Raw genomic sequence first — 20804 nt, 5'->3', positions numbered from 1 at the left:
TCCCAACCTTTTGTTAAAAAATGCAAAGCTGCTGTCAGCAGATTTGTGTACAGACCCCTGCGATCTCCATAGATATGTGAGAGCTAAACTTACCACTCCATTTCAAACAAACCCAGAATCACACTTTGTGGTTTTTTTCCCCCCCCTCACTTTAATCCTTTGCTATTCCAGCCATTGAGGTACTTCTGTTTCAAGCAAATTTATTAACAGTTATAGCAGCCATGCATATGTTAACATTGCTTATGTTCAGACTAGAAAGTGTGAGTTTATCATGGTCCATGGCAGGGCTCTTAGATCTTCTTGCAATGCAAATAACAATTTAAACTGGCAGTCTTCGCTGCTTGAAGGTGAAAGGCCCCTTTTGACTCTTTGTAAGAGACTCTGGTTATCCTTCCAGGCTTTAGAGAGTTTTAGCCCTAGCAAGCCTTGCTGTACTGCATTAAAAAGTTGAGAGATCAACAGGAGAACCTGGCTTTGGTTCTCCAAAGTTTTTTCTTCTGTGAGTTTCATTTCAATATCCAGCATTTGAGTTTGAATATCCAGTGAGGTTGAGTTTGGTGGTGGCTAAAAGGGCAGGGAGAGGTTAGGAAGGAAAAAAAATTAACAAAGTGAGGGTAAAATTAGCTGGCTCTTGTGAGGACAGCGAGTGAAGCAAAGATGAAGACTAGAGCATCCTTTTTAAAGCACAATGTCTTAAAGTCAAGCCAGCTAAGAATTTTATTGCTGATCGTGGGCTTCAGCTTCTGGGCAATGATCACGAGGGGAAGGCTCGAAGGAAGTCATGGTAGCTTATCTTGTCTTCTCCACAAGAACATAGGTCAATCAGCTGGGGAAAAAAAAAAAAAAACCAACAACACAACAAACACTGTAAAGAGCTGGAAGAAGCTGCAAATTTGTTTCTTTAGGGGAAAGTGCCCAGAGGTGCTCCTTGTGTGACAAAGCAGATATTACTCCCCTGTGTGGAAAAGTCTACCACCTTAGTAATCCTGAATCACAGGTAACCTTGAATGCTTATAGATGACACTAATCTATGCAAGAAGAAGAGTTAAAGTGTTTGAGTTTAACCCTGATTGCCTTCTGAGTATGCCCACAGTGGCAACAGATCCACAAAAAAATAAAGCATGGCCACAGACCGATATAGGCCACAGCAAATCTTTCAGAAACCCCATAGAAATCCGTGCCAAATGTGGGATGGGGGCAGCATATCTAACAGTTACTGTTCGCTGGTGTTGCTTTGGTGTGTGCACATGGCATAAAGTGGAGACACAAGATAATTCAGCTCAGCGACAGCCCTACTAATGAGCCAGTTCTGGTATCCGTGCCTGACCCTGCATTGTATTACAGAGCTATAGCCTCTGTGTGCTTAAGGAGAAGAAAGAGGGCTTTTGTTTCTTTAATTGCATAACTAATCTCCTTCTGACACCCAGGGAGATGGAAAAGGTCTAATATCACAGTTCCTTGAAAGGATTCTTCTTCCTTTTGTCGCCTGGAGACAGATTTACTGGGATTGCTGTTGTGTGACTGACAGCTGTGCTCCTCTCCAATCCAGACAGTCGTTAACTGTCTGCCATATGTTTAATTTATAGCACCGCCACACTTCAGAGGGCTCTGGGCACACCCATATTAACATTTGAAGAGAGAAGAGGGATGCTTTTAGTGTATAGGTCCTACTTTTAGTGTATAGGTCCTAGATGGGGATTCAAACACGGGGGTTTAGCCTCTGTTGTCTCAGGTTCTTCACATGCTTTTGGGCATGACGCTTCATCTCCCATTCTTGGAGTGGAAGCAGGAAGGACTCTTACCACATTGTAAATTCCTTAGGGCAGAGTGGTCTCCAATGAACTCTAGTACAGCAAAGCCCTGGGTGCCTTTATTCACTGCACATTCAGAAACATAAATACCCTGCCTGTGCACCTTTCTAACCATCCTATGATGCTCACGGTTGGTTTAGAAGATTTTTTTTTTTTTTAGTAAGGGAAATAATCCCTCTGGTTTCTAGATTTCTTTAAACTCTGAGTCTGCCTTTACTGGCCACCAATCTACCACATATCACATTATGCTAAGAAAGCTAAGAAAGCATCCTTGCCAGTCATATTCCTGAAAGGATCCTCCATCCCCACTGCTTTAATTTTTCTCTTCAGTTTCCCCTCCCATTTTCTGCTGTGCAGACTGTGATCTCCATGTGCTGTTGCTCACAGTGCCCAGCAAGCCTCTGTTTTAGTTGTGTTAATCAAGTGGTTATGATTTTAATTTCTTCTTTTTTTTTGTTGGTACAACACTTAGTTCTCAAATCTTCAATTCAGTTGCTGTTAAACCCAGAATGTGTCTAAGCTTTCCTAAGGCTCATTCCCTAAGCACCTCAGTGTCATCTCTACTCGAGCCCAGGTGTTCTTAAGTCATGACAGACACTTGGTAGCTCTGCAGTAGCCTATGCCTGATCTCTATCATGACATACAACCTCTTCTGCTCATCTCAGATCTGAGGCAGTGGGCATTTTCAGGCTTCATATAACAGAGCAGCCAAACAGCTAATCTGGGGGACAACCTGGGTAATATATCTTCCCTTTACTTAGAGGATAGCAATTATCTCCTCCTTTAGGACACAGGCTCAGTCCAACAGCTCAGAGGCCTTTCCAAATTAGGACTCTCTTGCCCTTTTCTTGAAGCTGTTCCCCTTTGTAGGGTAGAGTAGCTGTTGATCTCGCCTGGCTATAGGAGGGGAATTCAATACGCACAGCACCCCTTCCTTCTGACCTTGTTAAGAAGAATGATGTTGGTCGGCACACCCAAGCTGTCGCAAAGGGCTAAAAATTTTGCTTTGTCCAGGATGCCAGAGCCATCCTTGTCGCACCGAAGAAACGCCTCTTGAATGTTCTTCTTGTTCAAGTTCTTATGGAGGTTCAGCTCTTCCTGAACCTGCACAATTAATTCATCCAGTTCCTGCTTGCTGGTCTGAAGCGTGGGGACGTCACTGTAGAAGAAATGAAGAATGGGACTTCATGTCAAAGCTACTTCTGGCAGTCTTACTGTGACATTTGTGTGCTGGCTGCCCACCATGGCTGGCCAGACTCTATTTCTGAATACACAGCAGGCTTCTGGGGTGCTTGGTCTTTATGGCAAGCTCATCTCAGCTTGGACTTGGAGATGAAGCTCAGTCTCTGTCTTGGAGCATTAGATAAACTATTTTCCTTTTGTAGGACATTTCCCCCATGCACCTTTTGTCTGCAAGTGCTCTGAGACAAGGAGCATTTCTTTGTGTGCTCCATACGGTCCCAGGACGTGTATGCAACTCTAGTTTCAAGCAGAGCCCCTGAACTACCATGTTACTAACAGACTCCAAAGTGTGTTGTGAGGTAATAGGGTTGTTACTGTGTCACCCAAAATGGGTCCAGACAGATATAAAAGAGGATGTGGTCTAGGCTCTGATGGGCTGATAAGCACAGCCCAAGCAAATGAAAAAAAAAGACTCCACCAACCATCCACTGAGCCTGCAAGCATCTAGTGGCTCATGCAGATACTGTTAGCAGCAGCTGTTACAGTTAACTGCTGCCTTTTGGGAAAAGATGACTGTGTCCATTTAGCTGAAAGTATCCCTGCTGCTGAGCCAGAGCTGTCCCACAAGGGTTTTGGGTCAGCAGCAGCTGCGATATTATATTGTACACACTTGACCCCCTCTGTATGTGTGCAGACACAGGCTCTTGGAGCTGAATAATCAGCTGGGCAGCCATCAGACAGCAAGCTGAAGCCCATGGAGGCTGCTGGAAATCCCCGTAGTTGTAAACCCTGAGTCTCCTTTAGCTCCACAACGCCATCCTTTGAAGCCTACCTGTTGGCAGTCTCCTTTACCACCTGCCGTGGGTGAAAATGATCCCTCAGGGACTGCAGTGTTGCAGCAGGGAAACTCTCTGCATTGCTCTCCATATAATTAAGCACATATTCATCAGCGTCAGTGATAACAAACCTGTGGCCAAACACTGGGGAAGAGGCATTAAAGAAAGCAGTGTTACTTGCCTTTCAGCATGGGTAAGTCACTTCATCATCCAGAAGAGAGCATGGTTCCTCTCTTGTGGCTGGGCTCGGGTTTGAGCGAGCTCTGCTATTTGTTTCAGTCCTTGAAGTGAGAATAGTTTCACTGACTCAAAGGGAGTTTTACTGCAAGAAAAGCAGCTGCTGAGAGCAAAGGCCCCATGCTTGGGCCTACAATGACTCCCCCATTAGCACTGGTGTGTTTCTAAATATTTCATTTTACATATACATTTCATATTACATTTATTTTCCTTATAGGATAGATTTATGGCCTTTGCTGCTGGTAGTCATCTGGCATAGCTTTAACTCTGGGAATCCTGGCAGGTCCCAAAATGTAAACTGAACACATAGTATGGAGAACAGAGCTCTTTTCCTAATTATGTCAAAGGTCCAAACACTGACAGCAACAGAGTTGTATCAGTGTACACCAGCTGGTGATCAAGAAACTCAAATGAGATGAGAAGCAGAAGGAACAGATCTTTCAAGTGAAGGAAGGTATATGCACTGTCCATGCAATAAATAACATAATCAGAGCAGGCACTGAAAACCAATGCTCAGAAAGTATTATCAAATTTTACCTTCAATTGTAGAACCGATGGTGAGGTCAGAAGGCTCATAGTATGTGGGATTCTCTGTAGTAGAGCCTGGTTTGGCAACTCTGGTCTTTCCTAAGTATTTGCCCCCAATGATGCCAGAGTTACGGACTGGGGGTTCATAGATGCTGATCGTGTCATTGGAGAGGAAATAAGAAAGGATGAAACGACGCTTTCTGTCCTCAGGATTTGGTGATTCCTAGAGGAAAGGTAGTGGCTTTGGAAAATAACATTTCAACCAGGTTTTTCTTTCCTGGGGTGCTTAGAGAGTAGCTAGTAACCCATTCATAAACACCCACAGCTCATAGCTTTTTTTATAGCTGACTAAACAAAGCACTTGATGTAGGTCAAAAGCTACAGATATGCTGTCATAGCATAACAAAGCCCTAGAAAGCATTAAATATCTATATTTCAAAGGTTACTTGCTCTAGTCAGGCTACCAGAAGCAGAATCTGGGCTCCAGTGACATATTCAGTGTTTCTGCAGACTGAGTAATCCAAGAGAAAGGAATATCCCATATGGAATGATTCATCACAGAGAGAGACTGGCTGTAAAATTCAGTAATATTAAAGTTCTATTTTTCATTAGAACCATAGAATCATAAAATGGTTTGAGTTGGAAAGGACCTGAAAGATCATCCAGTTCCAAACCCCTGCCATGGGCAGGGACACCTTCCACTAGCCCAGGTTGCCCAAAGCCCCGTCCAACCTGGCCTTGAACACTGCCAGGGAGGGGGCAGCCACAGCTTCTCTGGGCAACCTGTGCCAGGGCCTCACCCCCCTCACAGGGAAGAATTTCTTCCTTACATCTAATCTAAATCTACCCTCTTTCAGTTCAAAGCCATTACCCCTCATCCTATCCCTACATCCCCTGATAAAAAGTCCCTCCCCATCTTTCCTGTAGCCCCTTTCAGTCCTGGGAGGCAGCTCTAAGGTGTCCCCAGAGCCTTCTCTTCTCCAGCTGAACACCCCCAACTCTCTCAGCCTGTCCTCACAGGGGGGTGCTCCAGCCCCCCGAGCATCTTTGTGGCCTCCTCTGGCCCCGCTTGAGCAGGTTCGTGTCCTTCTGATGTTGGTGCCCCCAGAGCTGGACACAGCACTGCAGGGGGGGTCTCTGAGAGCGGAGCAGAGGGGGAGAATCCCCTCCCTTGACCTGCTGGCCACACTGCTCTGGATGCAGCCCAGGACACAGTTGGCTTTCTGGGCTGTGAGTGCACATTGCTGGCTCATAGTCTGTTTTCCATCCACTAATACCCCCAAGTCCTTCTCCGCAGGGCTGCTCTTACTAATGAGTGCCTGAGAGAGGTTGGTGCTGCTTCCAGCTCTTAGTCACAGGAAGACACTCCCCTGACACACCGGTAGGTTTACTTGCTTAGTTTAAAATTAAGTGGCTCTGAACTCGTCAGCTGTGACCTTTAGGAGCTCCTGCACAATAGGGAAAAGAAATCAGCCCTTACTCACCCTGAGTGTTTGGAGAAGGCAAGCACCAGGCAGCACAGGAAATGCCATTGCTACTGCTGGATGTGCCAGAGGCTCCTTGCATAAACCAACTGTAAAGCTGGCACAAAGGCCAGGGCCCTAACGCTGCTGTCGTGGGTGGAAAGCACCGTCACTGCGGACTCCCTGGCTTCTGCGCTGGCCCTTGGCTGCTCCGCTAGCACAGCCCCTTGTTGGCTGCTGTGGCCAGGACTGGCCTGGAGAAGGACGGGTGCTGAGAGCCAGCAGCAGAGAGACAGAAGCTCACGCTTGTGGCAGCGGTTGAAGGCAGGCAGAGGCACAGTGCCCAGTTGCAGTGCTGTTTCAGTCAGGGCCATCTGTCACGTGCTGATGTCAGTGGGAGTTATTCCATAAATGGCTGTGGTTTTGTAGCATGTCTGTTTTGTACTTTCTGGCCTTGTTTTTTTCTACCTTTGCATGCCACTAATTGTCACAGCAAATACACGTAACCCAATGGTATCCCCTAAGGGGGGACTAGTGTTAGCTTGGGGAAGCCTCTTTTCCCACCAGCACAGAGGAGAATTTGCTAACAGCCTTGTCCAAGCAGGCTGTTCCTCCCATCCTTCTGACTCTACAACACAAGCTGGCCTTATACTATCAAGGAAAGCACTTACCAGGGCCACCTGGTATCGCAGCACCTTGTGGTCATTCTCTAGCATCTTAATTATATCTTTCCGGGGAGGCTTTGGAAACAGAGAAAAGCAGTTCTGAAGAGAGTCTTCAAGGACACCAAAACCATTATAGGGAGGAATTACCTGCATCCAGAGGAGGTATCAAGCATAAACAGCTGAAACTAAGAACAAGGCAACATTTGCAGGACAGCTTATCAGAAACCATCTGTTTGGAAAGAAATCTTCTGTCACCAGGTAGCAATAGCTGTGACATCCTGCCCAGTAGAGATGCTACCAGCTTGGCCATGTGTTGGACCCCTTACTTACAGAAAATATTTAAGAGAATTAAGAAAATCTGAAATTCAGAAAGCCAGGTAATTTCTCTGAATAAAGAGACTATGACTATACTAATAACTAAACCTTCCTGTGCACAGGAACTCAATCATCTATATGGTTAGAGTGTTAACCTAACCCCCATCACGTTTGTAGTCTAGAACAGTTAGCACTCCAAATGACTCCTAGGCTCAGTCTGGGAGGTGACAAGGGCTGTGACTGTCCCCGGTAGGCAGTTTGGACTTGGCAATGCTGTTTTGGAGAGTGAGGGAGAGTTTAGTAGTATGAGTGCAGCCAGACTGTGCCAGTTGGCTTCCCAGCCAAAACCAAACCTTGACACTGTTTGATTTTCTAGTATAGACATAACCAGAGTTCTTTCTATCACTATTAGCAAGTGCTTTGTACTTTACAGTATTAGAAATCAACAGTTTCAGAGGATTTTCATTTTTAAATCAATTATGACCCTTCTTGCCTTGTCTTTTTCAAATTACTTGCTCTTTTCTTTAAGCTGAACTGGTTTACTATATGTTCTTACTAAGCTGAGCCTATACTTTACTATAAGATCTTACACCAACTGCTTCCTTCCCTCCCTTCCTTTGAGAAATTGTTTGCAGTACCCGTGGAACTTCCTCAAGTGATTTCTTCTTTATTTCCACTGGCTGGAAGTCTGTAATGCCAAATTTGTCACGATAGAAGTTCCGTGTGAACTCATCACAGTCATAGATGAAGAAGGTGCGTCCAAGGAGGGTGATAGTTTTGCCAACAGCAAAATCTTTAGCTGTGAACCACTCAAGTACCTCCTGATCAGAGATCTCCAGCACACAGCTTGGGAAGGTCTCTAAGGACAAGGGAGTAAAAGGAAAAACAATTCAGTCAGGTAGATGTTAACATTTCCTAGCAAAAGGGATACAAAAGCAAGCTGTATAAATAGCTCCAGGGAGCTGTTGGTACTGCTGTCCTGCCACTGTTTCCTAAAAGGTATAGAATTTAGTGAGTATTTAAAGAACTTTTCTTTGGCCAAAAACTGATGACACTTGGAGTATTCTCAGCAAAAATTCTCCAGACTCTCTCTGACACAGCTGCCACACATGTGTCTACCCACCAAGGCACTTTAGCACAGATGTGCTGACCAATCTAAACTTACTTTTCTTGTCCGCAAAGGTTTTGGGCAAGCGTTGGCGTTTTATCAGTATTGGGAATGGGTCTCTACCATCATTTTGCCTGTAGACTTCCCGAACCTCCACTGTGTCATCTGCCAAGTAGAAATGGATGACGTAAGGCCTATTCTCACCAAAGATGCTGTTAGTGTCATCCCACGTGGCGTAGAAACGAAGGACCTGGGGTGGAGAAAAAAGAGGCAGAGAAGACAAATGTGAGTGAGAATTACTAATGCTTTGTCCAAATGAAGTGGGTTGAAATGGGTTGGGTGATTGGAGGCATCTCATCAATCTTCTCTGTCAGGTACAGAAGAACCAAGCCCTTGTACTGTGGGTACTGGGATGAATGGGCTGCTGAGGCAGCAATGGGAAGGGCAGCAGAGGCCTGGAGAGCTGGACAGGCCTGGCTTACCTTGACAGAAGCAAATGAAAGAGAACAGTTTATGCTAAGACAAGAAATTTAGTTCAGGAAGCATGAGGAGAAATGGGGGGGGAAGTGATTAAAAAGCAGCAGAAAATAATTGTCCAGAAATGAGTAGGGAAGTAATCTTAAGGGAGTGATTTTTATAATGAAACTTAATACAGCAAGACAGAATCTTGTTTTGACTCTTACACCTCCTGGAGGTTTCATGGCCAATTCTTTACTACTCTCATGCTGAGGAAGACTGAGGGGAATACACTCAGCAGTCCTGAGGAGGCTGCATTCACTGCACATCCCATCGCACTTCTGCCTAGTGGAAATACCATCTTTTAATGCCACAGAAATCAAACTCCTCAGTTTGTACCTTCCCAAGGTACAGCTCCTGCCCAATGGCCATTGCAGGCAGAGTTGGCCCAGTGCAGACTTGAGTTACTAAAGTTAAACTGGCAGTAAAATGACAGGTATAGCCCAGCTTGCATCCACACAGCAAAACACACAGCTCCCCCCAAAACAGGGTAACCATATCCAAAATGGCAACTGGATAGGATCCTGGCTTCTGCTAACAAAGTTCCTGGCCAGGAACTGTTTGATTTATAGCTGGCCAGGAACAATATGCAGAACTCAGGTGGTGTCCTGGCCCTGTTTTATTTTCTAGCATAGATGTAGTCTATAGGGTTTCTTACATTGTTGCTAGATGAAAAGAAGATCCAGAGGAGCAGGGAGGAGAGTGTTAGTCAACTGTGTGCACAGGGAGAATTCAGTCAGAGCAAGTGGCATTTTTTTTTGTCTGAAATTGTCCACTCTGGCACCTGGCATCAATGTTTCGGGAAGAGAGGAGTGGATGCAGCAAGTCTGTTCATAATAGAACTGCATCTGGCTGCTAACTTCCCAAGGCAGGTGGCTTATCTCATCCCAACAGAAAGCAAGAGAGAAATGGAGGATCTAGAGCGTAGGCTCTGCAATCCAAAGAGAAGGAGTTTACAAGGCACAAAGCTCAGCAAAAACATAAAAGGTTTTATTTCTCACCAAAGCCAAGAAAGGAGCAAATCTGGAGTCTATTCAGCAGACTGAGATTTTTTAGAATGAGTAAGGTTGCAGACACTCACAAGACTCGTGTTTCAATAACACATCTAGTCTGTAATGTGGGTAATCACTACCAGCTCTCTCACCTGCTTGTCGTAAGTCAGAAACTGTTTGAGCTGGTCGAAGTCTGAGGGTGTGATGTACTTGCGCACAGGCATCCGACGCAGTTCTGTGTAAGGATCAAAAACCATTTTCTCTGGAGGGTTCAGTTCAAGTCCTTGGCTCTCCAGGAACACCTAGAAAGGTCATCTGAGGTATTAATGCTGCCGTGAGTTCTGAAGGTAAGAGGTAATTAGAGATTACAGATGGGCTGAGATAAGTGTTGTCAGAATACTGCGAGTTCTTCCCTCACAGACCACCAGGCTGCAGGAATATTAGTTCTATTGCAATAGAAAATACAATAGAAGATGACCAATATGTTTCTGTTTAAGCTGCTTCTTAGCTTTGTTTGCTTTTTAATTAATCAGGGCAGTCCTAACTCAGATTTTACTTGAGCACAGTTTCCCTTGGCCGTAGGGTTTTAAATGGAGGATAACTGTCAGTTGGTCTCTTTTGTGGAAATGAAAAAGATTAAATTAGTGCATAACCACGGATGTAGTCAGTCTGAATTTGCAAGAGATCTAGGGCTCCCCAATGTGTCAGACAGTGGAAGTTAGTGCTACCCACACTAGGCCCACCAAGGCCCTTCAGGTCATGAGGATATATGCCAGAGTGGCAGTTTCATTCCATCTTTCAGGAAGAGTACTTTTCCTACAGAAAGAGGGAAATCTGCTTGTTTATAAAGGGATTTTTTGCTTACCTCAGATGCATCAACAAACGCTAGGTTATTACTTGTGTACTCACATCAGTCACCCAAAACAAACACTGAAGTCAATGGATTTCTTCCCTTTTTGGCCTTGGGAAATGGCCCGTGAAAACATTCAGCCCAGGAAGCACCCATGCAAACATCTCCAACAGTCACGTGAGATCACCCTGAAGACTCACAAGGCAGGTTCACACTGTCAGACTCACTATTTTCTGGTCTGGAGGATGCCAGTTAATGATAAATAGACTAGTGGCCTTGAGATGTAGACCCACGTAGCTCATTTCTTGTTTTCCATTAACCAACCAACACTAACACGAGGATCAGCTCTTCATTTGATGTGAACTGACTTTAACAGTCATCCAGCTCCAGCAGAGCTGGCCCCACATGTTCTCAACAGCCACATATATACCAATATATTATACATGTTTGGGAACATCCCTGGGAACTGAGGCCAATTGGCAAGGCCTACATCTAAACTCTCTCAGCCTCCAGGAGAGGTTGGCTGCACGTAACTCACCTCTTGGGAATGGTTCCTGGAACATTCTAACTCCTGGACTGCTCCTGGGATTTGCTTAGAAGAATAGTTGTCCAGGGCTGAGATTATACAGGGGACAATCTAAGAGGATACCAGTATACTGGTATTTGTTGTAACTTGTTATTGGATTGTAATTATCTCATTTACTGGTACAGAAATAGCCAGAAATAGAAAAGCAGGCAATGAGTAAGCTCTCTTAGAAAGGTCAGTTCATACCACGATTCTCAACCCACAGATCATGACTGCTCTTCTGGCTTGGCTGTAGCTGGGTGCAGTTACTAAGGGCATTCCTTCCCCTATTCTTAACAGAGGAGTATTAAGTCAGAAAAGAGTCAGGATCAGTAATTTCCCTCTTACATATGCACAAGGTTTCATCTGGACTCTAAGCAGTTAAACTGGTGTACACATAGAAATGAGCTTAGGTCAATTCTGTTCATACAGAAATAGGCTTAGAGTTTGTACTATAAGGAGCATTTCTGAGGACAAAGGATGGGGCAGCCATGTGGCAAAAATACTGAGCAATTAACGTGCCCTCAGCAAATATACCTTGAACTTCCCATTGATCCAAAGAGAGAATTCTCCACAAAAAGCAAAATGAAAGATTGCAAACAACCTTATTGTAAAAGCTACAGATGCAAACTACTGGATTCTAACAGGTCTGTCCATCTGTAATTCCAGGATTCCCTGTGTCAGTGCCCTCTATACAAGCAACACACCTGTGTGAAAGGGTCACAGTCAACTATGCGGTACGTCCTGCCGTACATGGTGATGTTCATGCCCCGATTCAGATCCTTCCAGTGGTAATGTTCCCCCTGGTCATTCTTGGGCACCCGGTGGCGTCTGATAAGTTTGCCTTGAGGAAGACCAGAGTTCTGCACAACGGGCTCTATGACAGACATGCTGTCATCTTCCAAGTAGTAATAGATACCCACTTGGCGGATCCGGTAATGCTCTTCTGCGGAGAGAGGAACATCTTCCTGGAAATAGGCATCAAACTTCAAAATCTGCCAAAGGGGCAATATAACAAAGAGAGAGAGAAAGAAACAGTCTGAACACCCTGATTAGTCTATCAATACCAATAATTTATTTGTAATTTGCTCTGGCAGTGCAAAATTACTGGATTGTAACCTATAAGATCATCAAAGCCAACTGCAGCCTAATCTGTGACTGGTGGCAGAGGCATCATGAGAGTTTTCATCAAGACCTGCCTTTTCAAGCTTGGTACACAAAACAGGTGTAAAAACTACAGCCTTTTCCCTACTCCTCTTTCATCACCCGCTATTTCAGCTACTGCCAGGTGCTTGGTTACTGCCAGTAATCTTGTTTTCTGACATACATGACTTTCTTTACTATTGTCAGCTTTGCAGACCCTGATTTAGGGAAGCTTTTAGGAGATTTTGGTAAAGAGTTCATCCACATCTGTGGATTTTAAAATCTGCATGGGTCATCTAAAGTCACATCTATTCAGCACACACAGAATCACACACAGAATCACATACAGAATCACACAGAATCATTCAGGTTGGAAAAGACCCTTGGGATCATCAAGTCCAACCCTCAGCCCGACTCTACAAAGTTCTCCCCTACACCACATCCCCCGACAGCTCATCCAAACGGCCCTTAAACACATCCAGGGATGGGGACTCCACCCCCTCCCTGGGCAGCCTATTCCACTCTCTGACCACTCTTTCTGGGAAAATTTTTCTCCTCATGTCCAATCTGAACCTCCCCTGTTGCAGTTTAAAGCCGTTCCCTCTTGTTCTGTCACTAATTCCCTGTGAGAAGAGACCAGCACCAACCTCTCTACAATGTCCTTTCAGGGAGCTGTAGAGAGTGATGAGGTCTCCCCTCAGCCTTCTCCTCCTCACACTGAACAGTCCCAGCTCCTTCAATCTCTCCTCACAGGATTTATTCTCCAGGCCCTTCCCCAGCTTCCTTGCCCTCCTCTGCCTCGCTCCAGAACCTCGAGATCTCTCTCGTATTGAGGTGCCCAAAACTGGACACAATACTCAAGGTGTGAATAGCAAAAGCTAATCTGTGCTGGAGAAGCAAGGAGACAAATCAGCCAGTCAATCACAGTTCCTGTGCTTGGCAGAAGTATGAGGAATATTTCCTCCAAGACCATTCAGTGCCCCTAAGAGGATGTAGGTGGCCAATCAGGCCTTGCATACCCAGCCTACATCAGCCCAGAGGCCTGGGTAATTAAGTGATGATAAAGCCAGCAAGTTCCTACCAGACAGCAAAAGTGTTTCAAAAGGGATCGTGACTTCCCCCAGCAGCGCTGGAGCCCCTGCTGCTGCTCTGGCTTGAATAAAGGGGCAGAGAAGTGTCGAACAGATGAAACAGCAACATCTACATTACTCTGAAGGAATAGCCTCAGTAATTAACACAGCACATCTGTTCCCCAGCCTGTCTCACAGACGGGCTGAGGCTTGGCTGCAGACTGGCCTTTCCAGGCCTGCCTGGCAGCGTGGAAACCCCTGCACAGGCTCAGGTCTGCCAAGCCTTGCACGCTCTGCAGTGACAGCTCTGTCCATGGCCGCGGCTGCGCTCGCCAGCTTGCAAGTCTGGGCCACTGGCACACTGAAAATCACGGGTCAGCTCAGGACTGCTCCAAGCAGACACACATCTGCCTCCTGGTCCAATACGATCACCAAGATGTAGCGCAGGAGGTACTGATGGAGCAGTACAAGCTGTAACACGCTGTGGTGACAAGCATAAATAGATAGACCACAGTTAAACAGTCTAACAGGGTCCCCGTTGCAGACTGTCTTTTATAGTTTAAGCTCAGTTACAATCTCAGTATAGTTTTGGAAACACAGAAGGCCAAGTTGTGGTTTACAGGATTTACAGGGTTATAAACTGAAGCTTTTCAGAGTTAATCAAACTTCTTTTCCAACGCCTGCTGGAAATGCTCTAGCATAACTTGTGGGGAATGTCTTACATCGTTTATGTATTATAATCCTCCTCCCAAGTAAAGAAAGCTTCTTTCAGTCTGGGGTTCAGCTGTCTCTGACTAAGGGCTATGGCATCTGAAAACTGCTGTACACTGTCCCATGAACCCTGGAGCTGACTGTTTATGTCTCCGAACTTGGCCAGCAATATTCCTGGAATAAGCTTCTTTATACCTTTTTGTCAAAAGCCACGTGTGCTGGAATGAAGCCTGAAGGTGGAGCCCGCTTGGCTGGCCCATAGGTCAGTGTGGGTCTCTGGTTGGATAATTCATCTAATTCAGCCTGAGAAAGCTGATTCACATAGAGTCGCTCCCCACCGATCCCCACTGTTGGCAGCCGAGAAAAGGCAAATCCATTTTTGTAGCCCAGTGTCTGGGACCGATGAAAAGATGTTTTCTGTGGAAGGAAATCCAGCTGTTAAAATACTACATGCACCTAGTAGATACAGCTACCAAAAGCACAGAAAACCAGTGAAAGAGTGTAAAATTCAGAATGCCTCCCCCAGCATTTTAGGATAACCTACTGCAGCAGTTCTTTACAATCAGATTTTACACTTAGATCAAGAAGGCTGAAAAAACAGTAAGTGGCTGGAGGAACAAAGCATCAGAGTGAACTCAAATCCTAGTACTGGCACAGACTCCCCAAGAGCTTAAATCACTTGATTTCCTTATTGCCACCATTCTCAGTACCTAGAATGGGGTGACAGCACTTTATCTGCCCTAGTATTTCTCTCACAAACTCTTTGTTCCCTACTCTGTGTTATGACAGCACAGAGCACCACGGAACCTCACTCTGTTATTGCCTTACAGTGCTCCCTTGACTATTACACCTTGTGCACCCTCTGTGTTTTCCATCATTATTTGTTTTGTTAACTCTCTCCTGGGGATGATATTCACAGGATTTTCTTCACTGGGCTAAACCAAGGTGTGTCATGCTCATAGAGCTGCAATTATGAAACGTACCAAAGCACATCAGCTGTTTCACCATCCCTCTCCACAGCCCATGCAAGGGTCACACATGAAATAACCACAACCACAGTGTAAAACGAGAAGAATTCTATCTCTGTGAGCACTGTATAATGTTGGCTATAGGATTCACCTGTAATTTCTTGCTTTGTTGGTTTAATCTTGGTTTTGAGCTTCTCAGAGCCTTTCACCTGTCTCATGCCAGCTACTGAGCCCTTCTTCAAGCTAAATAATTATCCAGATGGCACAGGAAGGTCCCTGTCTTGCTTAAGACACACAACAAAAAAATGTCAGAGCTGTGAATAGGGCCTGATCTCTGTCATTCCAGTCCTGTTCTTCACTAGTGATGATTAGGATTGGACTTGAGTGACACCAGACTCCTTGACTTGCTGTACAGTCCACCACACCTGGTACCTCACCTGCAATCCTGAAAGCATTTGAAATAACACGTGCCTGGCTGGTCCCACTGGGCTGTCAGCACTTAATGCTCCAGAAAAAGCAGAAGAAATTGTGAGTCCCTGATAATAAAACCCCTGACTTTACCTTGACTTTTGCCAAGTAAAATGGAATTGTGTGCATTTCCAGCATTGAAGGAACAAGCTTCAGCTCCTTTTCCAGACTCAGACTTGCAATCAGTCCAACCTCAGGCATGTGAACCATTTCTTCTCCACCCCCTCCCTCACTCCTCATGGGTAAACCTCTAATCTTATTTATACCTTCAAGGCCCCACTTGAATTTCACATAGTCGCCTGTTTTCTCTTTAAACTGGTACTACGGAACTTGCTGTGGACAGAGCAGTCAGGAAAACAGGTTCAGGTGAAAACAAGAGAGTCTACTGAAGAAATGTTAACAGAACATCTTACAAACATTAGGCCTGCCACAGAACTGCTATTTTCTTCTGTTAAATAAATACCAAGAGAAAGCTGTGGGAAAAATATTCAAGCAAAACCAGGAAGTTTGTCTTTAAATTGGGCAATATCGGTGTTTGAGAAGTGCACAGGCTTTTAAGGGCCCACAGCTGCCTAAAGAAAACACCTCTCAAATTCACATCCCAGAGTTGATAGGCTCTCCCAAGTGAGCATGGATGCCAGATAACATCTCACAGTATCAGGTGACTAATGTAAATTTAAAAGGGAAAACCCAGAATGTAAACTCCTAATCTCAGTTACTGCCAGCCCGTATCTGAAGGAATTCCACTGAATGAAGTCCTTTTACCGAGTCTATAATGCTTCCTACAAATGCCGTTCCCCCTCCCAGTGCCTGTTCCTCTGTCCCATGAGCACTAAGCAATAACAATATTATCTTCTTTGAACACAGAGGTTTTCTTCAGCGCTTCTCAGCATTCACATGGAAAACAAATACGGGGATGCCCACTTTAGAGACTGGAAAATTGAGGCAAAGTGAGTTGATAGCACTCACTAGGGCTCACCCTGAGGAACGCTACAAAGCCATGTCTGGAGTCCAGATCTCCTTAAAACATTACCAATAGTTCAATACTTCAAGTTACTCTAAAATAATGATCTGCTCTGCTAAGTCCTGTGGGTGTTTCTTACACACACATAGCGCTGCTGAGGTCAGTAGAAGCAGTCACATGACTAAAGCAGGCAGGATTATACTGATAGAGGAAATAATATTTTGCTGGGGCAGAAATCTGCATTGTAGATTTCCAAGACGTTATAAATTATATTGAGGAAATAATATTAAGCTGAGAATAATTCTGAGATAGCCTTTGTTACTGCATGATTGAAGGGAGTCATTACGAGTAAATGACTCCACTTCTGTTGAAGAACTCAGTCATCACTGACTTAGCAAATAGTTTGACTTTTCACATTGGAAGGCACCATTAAGACTGGTACAGTCACAATTTATCTTTGGGTAGCCCCAATCCACACATAAGCAGAATAAAGAAAAGAGAGGGTCCTATTTAGGAAAACAAGAGAAAACTGGGTTCCCACAAAAGCACCCAGAATGATCTGGATTGGGTTTACCAAAGCCCATCATGACACGGTCCTTGTCAAGAGCACATCTATCAAACAGATAGTAGTGACAGTACCACCACCGGTCTAAGAAACATAGGACAACTTCCTACGGGAGCACTCGATCCCTTCAGTGTTGTTAAGATCCTTTAGAGGTTCCACCCCACTCCATCTGAGGCATAATCAAGAGTTATAGAAATTTCTATTACAAGGATACCTCAGAAATACTGTGGTGTCCTCTGGAATTATCAGGAGCATTGCGGTGGCAGGAGATGGAAGGGAAGTTTTCCTCCTTTGGGATAATTAGCATTCCCATCGGAAGATCAAATGGGCATGAGGTCTGTGTCCCATGAAGTAAAGAGCCTCTGTGAGTGACATGGGAAGAGCAGATTGGCTGACCCGCAGTGGGGCTCACCATCACCTGAGGATTCGCCAAAAGATAGCCTGGATTGGTTAGGAGGTTCTCTCTTCTGTAGAGCACAATCTAGGGAACGTATCAGGAAGACATGGAAGTGCTTATTCCGGAGGTGTCAGTTTTCAGTGGGAATATCAAGGACAAGGAGTACTGTCCCAAGATAAGTCTCTTTTTTTTTTTTTTCAGTACAGCATGTTCCATGACAAACGTTAACATAAAAGTACATGAGGTTCCTTATTCTGGAATACCAGAGCATACTGAGGCCCTATTCTCCTGATGACCAGACAACTTGGATGTATTGTGAGGGAACAGGGGCAAGAAGGGGCCTCACTCAGAATATGGAGCCTTATGGAAATGGAGGAGCCTGTTCTTAAGGATATTAAGCTCCAGGGAACTGTAAGGAGCTTAATACATAGGAACAATATAAAATGTTCCCTACAAAAGTCTGGGAGCATTGCTTCTGCGGGAAACAGTCAGGATATTGGTTTCTCAAACTGACATTCATAGCATTGAGTTGAAGTTGAGCAATGGTGTCAAGACTCAATTAGTTCCCCAAGGAGAAGGAAGGTCAGAGCAATCAGCTGCCCTGAAACAGTACTGGAAGGAACTCAGGGAGTATCACTTCTCATCCGTGGTACTGCTTCCTCAAGAGGATGTTGGGATGATTTGGGGTTATCAGATCCTTAGTGCATGGGCCATTGGGAATGAGGAAAAGGAGAGGTTGCTTCCTCATTTAGGTGTCAATTCAAGTGCAGAGGATGAGGATGAAACTACTTCTTCCAAGGAACCTGGCAGCAGCTGAGAGGGTCTCACTTCCTTGGGATGGGCCTGGAGGCTGTGGTGGTATCAGTTCCGTGGAGAGATACCACTTCTCTGAAGATTATCAGGTTCTCACACTCCAGACCATTAGTTCCCTGTGGACTATCAAGGATTTGGTTCTCCAGGCAATACCGGGTGAGCATTTGTGGAAGTATCAGAGCTTTGAAGAAGGGGGTATCAGGAGGGTATTGACTGCCCAGGAGATTGGTGACTTTGGGATGTATCTGTCCCTCTGAGGGGGGTGGGTGGGTCCAGGACATAACTGTACTGGGATGGTGTGGGGGATTAATTCCTGGTAGAGGACTGCTTGAGGTTTGGACAGTGTTGGTTCTCCTGAGTATATCAAGTCAGTTGAGGGGCTATCAGGTGAGTTTATGGGTCCTGGTTCAGGGCAGTATCAGAATGAGCAGTAGGTTCAGAACACATCCCTTTGGGAAAACTGAGATAGTTCAGAGAAACAGTAGTTTTCCCTGGGGGAATCAGGTTTCAAGACTGTAAAGTGAATTTGGGGATACTCCTTCCCTTGGGGTATCACATGAACCAGCAGGGGAACTATTGGATGGATTCAGGGGTACTGGATGCCCATGGGGTGAGTTTGCAGATAGTAGTTCTGCAGTTATAAAGTTTTTGGAGTCTCAAATGAGGCTGGGATAACCTACCTCTCCAAAGCTATCAGGACAATTTTGGGGGTTATCAGATGGGTGCAAGATGCAATGGGTTCCCTGGGGACAAGATTAAGAGTACCAAGTCCCCTGGAGGGTGGGCTCAGGGATAGCTGGTCCCCTGGTAACAGGCTTTCAATGTCATTGGGAGAACTTAGGGAGTACCACGTCAGCTGTGGGTGGGGTCAAGGGACACCAGGTGGGTTCAGAGAGCTCAAGTCTCCCAGAAGTGAGTTCAGCAGATACTTGTTGGCTTTGGGAAATACCAACTCCCCTGGGGGAGAGATCAGTGGGTGCTAGGTCTGCTGGGGAGCATGAGATGAGTTTACAGGGCACCAGGTCCCTTGAGGATCACTTCACAGGGTGCCAGGTCCCCTGAAGGGTGTCTGCTGAGTTTGAGGGGTACCAGGTTCACAGGACATGGCTTCACAAGACACCAAGTCCCCTCAGGGACATTAGGTGAATTCGGGAGGTACTAGGCCTCACGGGGGGAATTAGGGAGTGGTCTGAGGGAACAGGTGGTTCCCTTGGGGTGGTTTAGGGGGTAACATGTCCCTTGGGGGAATATTGGGTGACTTTAGAGGTAAGAGGTTTAGGTGAGTTTAGGAGCAACAGGTCTCCTGAGGAGTTAGAGGAGGATCTGAGGGAGCACCAGGTTCCCAGGGGGTGTCTTCAGTGGTTACCAGGTCCCCCGGCGGAGCCAGACAGGGTACAAGTCACTGACGAGTCCCTGGAGCAGGTGGGGGGGTAGAGGCCCGGTTCTCAGGGAGGCTCTCGGGGGGGCGGGGCCCGCTAGGCCGGGCCAGACCGGGCTTGGGGGCGCCCCGGGGGAACGGAGGCGGGGTATCCCCGGGAGGCAGGGTTCACCGGACGGCTGCGCTCACCATGGCGTCCCTGAAGGCGCAGCCCGGGAGGAAGGGCAGTCCCGGCTCCCGCCCCAGGCTCATGGCGGTGCAGCCTCTCCCTACCCCGGCTCCGGCGACGCCGTCTCCATGGCAACCGCCGGCCCGCCCAGTGCGCAGGCTCGTCAGGCGGGGGCCGCGCATGCGCACTGAGTCAAGGGGCTCCCGCGCCTGCGCCGTGAGCGACGGGGAGGGCGTTGCCGTGGCAACGGGAGGGCGGGAGTGCGGCCCCTGGAGCCGGCCCGAGCCGCGGGGCGGGGGCTGGAGGGGCCGGGCCCCCTCCCGGCAGGCTGGGAAGGGGGCTCAGGGCGGCCTCGTCCCCGTAGTGTGAAAAAGAAGCAGTCTTGGGACCTGTGGAAAGCATTATATCCCGTTTTCTTACGGGTTTGAGCGCGGTTCGGCCTACTCCAACACAGGCCGCCGCCATGTTCCTCCTCCCCCTCACAGCCAGCCGGGGCCTTTCAGCATCTCGCAGTGTAGACTCAGTATTGACTCTGCCAGACCCTCACCCCCTTGGCACAGCTGGGCTATGTCCCTGCTATTAAAAATCTTGGCCTCCAAAACAGGTTTCTGGCAGCCAGGCTGCTTTTTGGGAGTTGTCCCTGCCCTGTGCTGTGCCCAGGGAGAGGAGTAGCTGTGGAGGGCCAAATGCATACCAGGAGCGCTCAAAACATTTTAATGGGAGAAGTGATTGAGCTGGCTTATGATGTATATTGTATGTATATTAGCTGTGAAATAGTGTGCTTTGTAATATGTAGCAGTGACACGGTTCCTTTCTTTTAAACAGTTTTTACCTGTTTCTGAAGGAAGCAGCGAAAAGAAGCAGCAGGGGGGACATCTAGGAAAAGGTGGTTGTGCAATAGTCACTCCCAAACGTACAAGAGAAAAGAGAGCCAAGTCAATCGCCAGAGAGAAGAGTTTTTTGTATGTCTTTCCCTTGGTCTCTTTATCAACAGTACACAAGAAGGCCAGGCTGTGATTCAAGGGCAGGCAGCGGGATCTGAGAGTTTTGTAAATAGAAGTCAAGCAGAGAGAAATGCAGCCAGACTGTC

At 46.4% G+C, this 20804-nt stretch overlaps 1 protein-coding gene across 1 annotated transcript; it reads right to left on the bottom strand.

The window, feature by feature from the left end:
* Positions 1-693: 693 nt before the first annotated feature.
* EFHC1 (EF-hand domain containing 1) lies at positions 694-19797 on the bottom strand. Its single transcript, XM_074820832.1, has 11 exons — positions 19735-19797; positions 14188-14409; positions 11776-12063; positions 9806-9955; positions 8203-8395; positions 7676-7896; positions 6729-6869; positions 4604-4817; positions 3826-3973; positions 2754-2970; positions 694-826 (listed from the first exon to the last, which is right to left on the bottom strand). Exons 1-11 carry the CDS (start codon positions 19795-19797, stop codon positions 755-757), a joined length of 1929 nt encoding a protein of 642 aa, XP_074676933.1. The 3' UTR covers positions 694-754.
* Positions 19798-20804: the final 1007 nt, after the last annotated feature.

This window comes from Strix aluco, chromosome 3 (assembly GCF_031877795.1).
Source record: "Strix aluco isolate bStrAlu1 chromosome 3, bStrAlu1.hap1, whole genome shotgun sequence".
Lineage (NCBI taxonomy): Eukaryota > Metazoa > Chordata > Aves > Strigiformes > Strigidae > Strix > Strix aluco.
Note: the sequence above shows the minus strand (reverse complement) of the source record. Positions and strands in the feature narration are given on the sequence as shown.

Excerpts from the sequence above, each read along its gene's own strand:
- EFHC1 (XM_074820832.1), bottom strand. The coding sequence starts at position 19,797 with ATGAGCCTGGGGCGGGAGCCGGGACTGCCCTTCCTCCCGGGCTGCGCC. Across the intron at positions 6,870-7,675 it reads CACTTGAGGAAGTTCCACGG|GTAATTCCTCCCTATAATGG; the intron begins GTACTGCAAACA and ends CTCTGGATGCAG. Across the intron at positions 4,818-6,728 it reads TGCGATACCAGGTGGCCCTG|GAATCACCAAATCCTGAGGA; the intron begins GTAAGTGCTTTC and ends CCTTTCCTCTAG.